At 39.8% G+C, this 7,578-nt stretch overlaps 1 protein-coding gene across 1 annotated transcript in view; it reads left to right on the top strand.

The window, feature by feature from the left end:
* Nucleotides 1-3,082: 3,082 nt before the first annotated feature.
* Nucleotides 3,083-7,578, top strand: part of TRPC6 (transient receptor potential cation channel subfamily C member 6) — a 191,509-nt gene continuing 187,013 nt past the window's right edge. Inside the window, exon 1 of the mRNA XM_030200228.1 lies at nucleotides 3,083-3,327. Within this exon, the coding sequence (XP_030056088.1) occupies nucleotides 3,194-3,327 (134 nt within the window). The 5' untranslated portion in view covers nucleotides 3,083-3,193. The remainder of the gene's footprint in view (nucleotides 3,328-7,578) is intronic.

Here is a 7,578-nt window from a genome sequence, read left to right as displayed (position 1 = left end):
GCACTATAATCCAACTAACCCTTGACATTCAGAAAACGGCATTGTATCATCTATCAATTTTGTAACCATAGCCCAATTTACTGCAGTTTAGTGACTTGCATGGTAAATTGTGTTTTGCATTCCTGTAGTTGGGAATATGGCATGCGTGTAAACGTTTAGCCTAATGGCATTTACATGCAGATGTGTGCACATATGTGCATTAATGTCAAAACTCCACCTAAGTTGCTATTCTGTAAAATACCCGCTTAACTTACAAAGCTTTATTTGCAAAGGGGGATGTACATATGATTCTGGGTGGAGGGTGGGTGGAATTTATAGAATTATGTAAGTTATGCGCGTATATGCAACATTTAGGCACCAACATTTACACCACTTCTATGGTTCACATTAGCTCTTGCACCTAAATTCTAGGTGAACATAAGAATAGCTATACTGGGTCAGACTGATGGTCCATCTAGCCCAGTATCCAGCTTCCAACAGTGGCCAATCCAGGTCACAAGTACCTGGCAGAAACCCAATTAGTAGCAACATTCCATGCTACGAATCCCAGGGCAAACAGTGGCTTCCCCATGTCCATCTCAATAACAGACTATGGACTTTTCCTCCAGGAACATGTCCAAATCTTTTAAAAATCCAGATATGCCAACCGTTGTTACCACATCCTCTGGGAACGAACTCCAGAGCTTAAGTTACAAGTATTTTCTTGTAACATCATAGAGTATCTCTTGCTAGTATTCTACACAGGAAAACAGGGACCTACATAAGTACATAAGTATTGCCATACTGGGAAAGACCAAAGGTCCATCAAGCCCAGCATCCTGTTTCCAACAGTGACCAATCCAGGTCACAAATACCTGGCAAGATCCCAAAAAAGTACAAAATATTTTATACTGCTTATCCCAGAAATAGTGGATTTTCCCCAAGTCCATTTAATAACGGTCTATGGACTTTTCCTTTAGGAAGCCGTCCAAACCTTTTTTTAAACTCCGCTAAGCTAACCACCTTTACCACATTTTCTCGCAACAAATTCCAGAGTTTAATTACACGTTGAGTGAAGAAAAAGTTTCTCCGATTCGTTTTAAATTTACTACATCGTAACTTCATCGCATGCCCCTTTATAGAATAGGGTCCTCCTAGATGCCCTATTATAGAATTGCTTTGATTGAGTACATGCACATTTTTAGCCCTCCCTTGAAGCAGGTGCAAATTTGTATGTGAAATTGTTCACTGCAGGGACTGGTTCTGGGTGCCTATTTTATAAAGACACAGAGGCATGTTTTCAAAACACTAAAGGGCCCTTTGACTAAGCTGCGTAAGCATCTACATGCACCCAACGTGCACGAAATGGAGTTACCGCATGGCTACCGTGTGGCTCTTGTGGTAATTTCATTTTTGCCGTGCGTCCGATACGCGCAGCCGAAAAAATTTTTTTATTTTCTGCTGCGCATATCGGATGCGCGCCAAGTGGCATTTGGCATGAGTAGTTCAATACCGCCCAGTTACTGTGTGAGACTTTTCTGCTAGGTCAATGGCTGGTGATAAGGTCTCAGACCCAAAATGGATGCGCAGCAATTTTCATTTTGTCACACGTCTATCTTCGGCAAAACTTTTAAAAAGGCCTTTTTTATAGGTGCGCTGAAAAATGATTCTGCGCATGCCCAAATCCCGCACCTACACTACCGCAGGCCATTTTTCAGCGCATCTTAGTAAAAGAACCCCTAAGACTTACAAAATGACATACTAATGGCTCCTTTGTTGCTGTGCAAATAGGCATAAAAAAAGGTGCCTTTTCAGAAGTTTAACATGTGTCTATCCTTCCACAAAATTATCCCTGCCACCCCCACAATACATTTGCAGCTAGTTTGCAGAGCTTCAGTGAATATTATTTTAGAAGGATTTGACTTCTAAAAATGATTATGTGATAGTACAATGCAATGATCAAATATTTTGTTTGGAAAAGAGTAAGGCTGCATTTATGAAGTAGGATGTGAAAACTGTAAGGCTGTTTATCGCTATTCTGCATGCTGTTTCAGATTCTTTAATTTGTAGTTTTTCAGTTTGTAGTTTGTATTTCTTTTCATTAATTTTTTTAGGGTTGTATTTTGATAAAAATTTGTAATCATGATTAATCGCACAACTAATCGAGCAATTAACAGTATGCTATTTATTAATTTCTGTTCCCACTGCAGCTCCTTGTGATTCTGGGCAATGGAGGGTTAAGGACGTTTTTACTAAAGCTTAGCTTGAGTTATCTGCAGCAGGGCCCCTGTTATTCCTATAGACCCTGCTGCAAGACCCCCCCTTAACCCTCCATTGCCCAAAGTCACAAGAAGCTGCAGTGAGAACAAAAAGAAATAAGCAACATACCTTTAATCATGCGATTCATTTCGATTAAAATTCTAATCGAAATGCAGCCCTAATTATAAATGATGAAAATGAATAAAATGATTCTTTTTTTTTTTTCTTTAACATTTGCACTATTTCCCCCATTGATTATCAAGAGCAGGAGAATGATTCCAAATATTTGTTTTCACACCTCTAAAACTTGAAATTGAACAGCATTACTGCTGACATGTGCAAGAAACACTTTCAAACCATCTTCTAGACTAGAACAGAAGAGTAATTGCCCTGCAATACACGGGTTACTCTCCTTCCCAGGCAGAGAAATCTCAGTTTACCTGCTAAAGGTATCGTTAATAAATGCTGCCTACCATTCCTGCGAAGGAAAGCCAGCAATCGGGAAAAGAGACATTTGAAATAACCTTGTTTATGGTGTCTTAAACCCCCCCCCCCCCCCCCCCCCCCCCCCCAGAAAGGTTCTCCTGCAGTGTTAGAATGTACCATACAACGAAATCCAGCATCCAAGCACAATCTTTGTTGGCAGCAGCAGTCAACAGATGACCCGAGAGAGAGGGAAAGAAGCAAATTAGGCAGGGAAAATAATATGAGCCAATGAGAAGGGACTCCTCAGTCTCCAATTAGGAGCTGTTTGGAGAAACCAATCAGGAGCCGGCTTAGCTCAATTCAGATGAAATGGCTTTCAGCTCGAGTTGTTTTGCCAGGAAAGTGTAGTATATGAGCTTTGCGCTACAGCCTGCCTGAATTTCGTCTGGAAACGTCTGACTTTCTCCTTCTGCCTCTCTCTGGGATCAGGCGCTGACGACGGATTGTTACATCCGCTACTGAACAAAAGATGAATCAAAGTCGGCCCTATCTTACTCGAAATAATAACTGTCCTGTATCGACTATGAGGAACCAAAGCCGAGACTATCTGCTGATGAATGCCGATGCAGAAAACACGATGCATTCCTATGGATACTATCCTGAGTAAGTACTAAATTTAAGTAAGGAATTAATTAGAATGAAAAACTGGGGAAACTATTCAGAAAACAGCAGTGGTTTTAAAAAAATTTTGCTTTAGATTTTTTTTTTGGCACTGAAGTATTAATGTTTCACCAATCCCCCCCCCCAAAAAAATCTTGGACTAAAACTCGTGCGTCTTTTATTCATACCTATTAGACTTTTGTAAAATACTGGTGAGTTCATCTTTAAAATAATAGTAGCACATATTTAAAAAGACGACCACAGAATCTAGCTTTCAGGCCACATTGACGATTTCCAGGAGCGGATTATCACTTGATAGCTGTAGACAAGAAGCTTGTGATCTCCTGTCCTTTCTAATTAACCGTGTGAGAACTGGACGTGAAATTCAACAAATTCCTTGTAATAATGTGAGCATCATCTTTCGTAAGCTGTTTTGCAGTTTACAGCAAAGACAGCTCAGATATTAGAAGAAGTGGGGAAAAATGGACATGTATATGAAAAGCCAACTTACCGTCCTCAAATCAGACCACTTACCGCTGGAAAATCGTTGAATTGAAAGCCTTCCGTTTGCAGGCATTACTTTAGAAAATGCAACTAGAAATACTTTGAAATGCTACTGCCCAGGTTTCTGCCTCGAATGATTATTTGCATTGAATATTCCACATTTTCCATATTTTATGTGTGGAGAGGGCTCCTGCATCGTTGATGTAATATAGTGACTAGATAGAGTTTGACTTTAGGTTCATTTTCCAAGTACAGATGGATTTTTTTGTGGTATCCACTAGTATATCCACAGAACGAAAGCTTTGCAGAGTTTTGAAATGCAGCAGTGAGTTTTGAAATGCAGCAGTGCTTCAGAACCATGAAGCTGAGCTGAGAGAAGGCCATGGAATGGATAACACAAGTTTCTCACAAGTGCTTTGCAATAAAGTAGATTTCAGCAGAGAAGATGGAAAATGCTGTTGTCTACTTTACAGCAAAGTGCCAAGGGAAGTGAAACTTGATATACCACCTTTCTGAGGTTTTTGCAACTAGGTTTACATATATTCAGGCACTTATTTTGTACCAGGGGCAATGGAGGGTTAAATGACTTGCACAGAGTCACAAGGAGCTGCAGTTGGAATTGAACCCAGTTCCCCAGAATCAGAGTCCGCTGCACTAACCACTAGGCTACTCCTCCACAACCAACATTCCATGTAGAAGCCTGCCCTTGCAGATCAGCAACGCGGCTGCCCAGGCTTCTGTTTCTGTGACGTGCAGGACGTCAGACTCACAGAAACAGAAGCCTGCGCAGCCACGTTGCTGATCTGCACGGGCAGGCTTCTACATGGAATGTTGCTAGTGGAATAGCAACATTCCATGTAGAATCTCAAATAGTAGCAACAGAATCTCAATAGTAGCAACATTTCATCTAGAATCTCCAATAGTAGCAACATTCCATGTAGAATCTCATATAGGGAAAGGGAAATGGGACTTGATATACCGCCTTTCTGAGGTTTTTGCAACTACATTCAAAGTGGTTTACATATATTTAGGTACTTATTTTGTACAGGGGCAATGGAGAGTTAAATGACTTGCGCAGAGTCACAAGGAGCTGCAGTGGGAATCAAACTCGGTTCCCCAGGATCAAAATCCACTGCACTAACCACTAAGCAGCAGATGGAAGTACAGGTACTATTGAGTTCTCTTCTGGATCTTTACTGAAAGCACAGGCACACAGATTTCAATAAACATAAAGCATGTGCCAGGGTAATTCAATTAGAGAGCATCTATCATGTAAACAGTGCCTACTTTCTCTATAGAATAGTAACAGGCTAGAAATGCACCTCTATTTAAGGTGCGATCACTTGCACCAGTCATAGAGCTGGTGTAAATACTTGCACCAGGATGGAGAACAAATGCTTATGAACTCTAGTATTCTATAAAACACATGCATAATTGTGTGGCCCATCATTGCTTTGCCAAAACTCTGCCCATCTGCCATCCAATATTGTAATGAACTTAGAGAATATCGCCTAGCCATAGTGTGGTCATTTATGCATCCAGGTGATCAGAATTTATGCGCATTCTTGATGCCCAAAACTAAGTGGCTCCTTATAGAATTACCCCATTAGTGCACCATTCTACAGTGTTAAAATCAAATTTAAACTGTGTAATAGATTCCCCATGATTTAAGAGTTCCCTATCAATCTGTAATGTCTTCATTTAACAGAATTGTATTTATTTGAATTTAACTCCCAGTGAGTTATAGTTAGATGTAGAAAGAATTTCCTCAACCCCACAGAACAAAATCTAAGGGCCCGATATTTATCCCACAGCGGCAAGTGGTTTTTAAGTCCTTGATCGCTGCAGGCAGATCTTTGACTAAGAGATTCAGTGCCAGGCCTATGTCCAGATGAAGTTAGGACGGCCTTTTTTACTATTGTAACTTTACCTGGGAAGTTTACCCAATGAGCAGACTGAAAATCACTGCTAACTGGGTAACTCTGTGCTCTGCCCAAACTCTGCCCCCAGACTCCCCTGACACTGCCTGGATAGTGCTGTGGCAATCTCCCCAGATTGTCAGTGCTCATCCTCAGTGAGAGATGACTGGGTAGGAGCCTTTCTCACCTGGGTATCTCCTGCTGAATATTGGCCCCATAAAAGTTAAAATGACTTAGTTAAGATCACAATGAGCATCAGCAGAATTAAGGCCTTGTTTGCAGCCTGCTGTTCCAAATACAGGGCTGCTACTTCACTCTTATAGAAAACCACAATACTGTAAGATAAAATGTACTAATAAATTTTATAAGATATTCCTGCATGTAAAACAGAGTTTTAGGTGCAGAAATGCTCTCTTTGAAAATTGTTTGGGGTATATGTGCCTAAATGTATGCAGACTCCCAGCATCCTGTTTCCAACAGTGGCCAATCCAGGTCAGAAATACCTGGCAAGTTCCCAAAAAAGTTCAATACATTTTATGCTGCTTATCCCAGCAGTGGATTTTCCTTAAGTCATTTTAATAATGGTCTATGGACTTTTCCGTTAGGAAGCTGTCCAAACCTTTTTCTAAACCCCGCTAAGCTAAACGCCTTTACCACATTCTCTGGCAACGAATTCCAGAGTTTAATTACATGTTTTAAATTTACTGTTTTGTAAGCTGTCACGAGCTAGGGAAATACTTACTATACCTGTATATAACTTACTTCAAACTATTACTGAAAAAACATGAAATAAATATAAAAAATGGAAACTATAGCTTAATTGCATAAAATAAGATGATGAATTTGCATGTGCCTCAGAGCAGGTATAAATGTAAAATTTTAAAAGGAAAAGCATATGCATACTTTCCCTTTGGAAACTGGTAACCTATACACATAGCTAGTGCACAAGTTAAATGATCTGTTATAAAGGACTAGATTTAGTAAATGGTGTAGAAAAAATGACACAGAATAAAAATCTGTGGAGAGTCTATTCTATAATCCTGGCAGGTAAGTTAAGTGTGACTTCCTGGTATTCAGTAACACTGGCCCATTAAGGAATGCCCCTGACCCACATGTGCCCCTCCTTTTATCACTACCCCTTATCAATTGCATGCTATAAGATTTGCACATGGATCTTACAGAATGGTGTTTAGCAAGATGCATGGGAAAATCCAAATTGTTGTCAATTAATGACAACTGATAGTATCCAATTATTGTTGCTAATTGACTCAGCCATCGAGGTTGGGCTTACTGGTCTCTAATTTCCCAGATCACCCCTAGAAACCCTTCTTAAAAATCGGCGTCACATTGGCCACCCTCCAATTTTTAGGTACTATAGATGATTTTAATGACAGGTTACATATTACTAACAGCAGATCAGCAATTTCATGCTTGATTTCTTTGAGTATCCTTGGATGTATGCCATCCAGTCCAGGTGATTTACTAGTCTTTAATTTGTCAATTTGGCTCAGTACGTCTTCCAGGTTCACCGAGATTATAAAATTATAAAGAATAAATAAAAAATGTTTAAAACCCCTACAAAGCACTAATATTCTGCAGGCTGGTAAACCTTATCCTGCTGATGAGAAAATTAATGTAGACTGTATTGAAGGAAAGGAGAAAGAACCATTACACTCCGCTGGGCTACAAGATGGTTTATATTTTACAATATAATATTTTTGATATAACATCTTTGAGGCAGCATGTTTTCACCAGAGCCAGATGACAAAAAAAATGAGGGTAGACAATGTCTTGTAGTAAATATTTTATTAAAACATCCAAGACTTGACAT

The sequence above is a fragment of the Microcaecilia unicolor genome, chromosome 4, assembly GCF_901765095.1.
Source record: "Microcaecilia unicolor chromosome 4, aMicUni1.1, whole genome shotgun sequence".
Lineage (NCBI taxonomy): Eukaryota > Metazoa > Chordata > Amphibia > Gymnophiona > Siphonopidae > Microcaecilia > Microcaecilia unicolor.
This window is presented reverse-complemented; position numbering and strand designations above follow the sequence as displayed.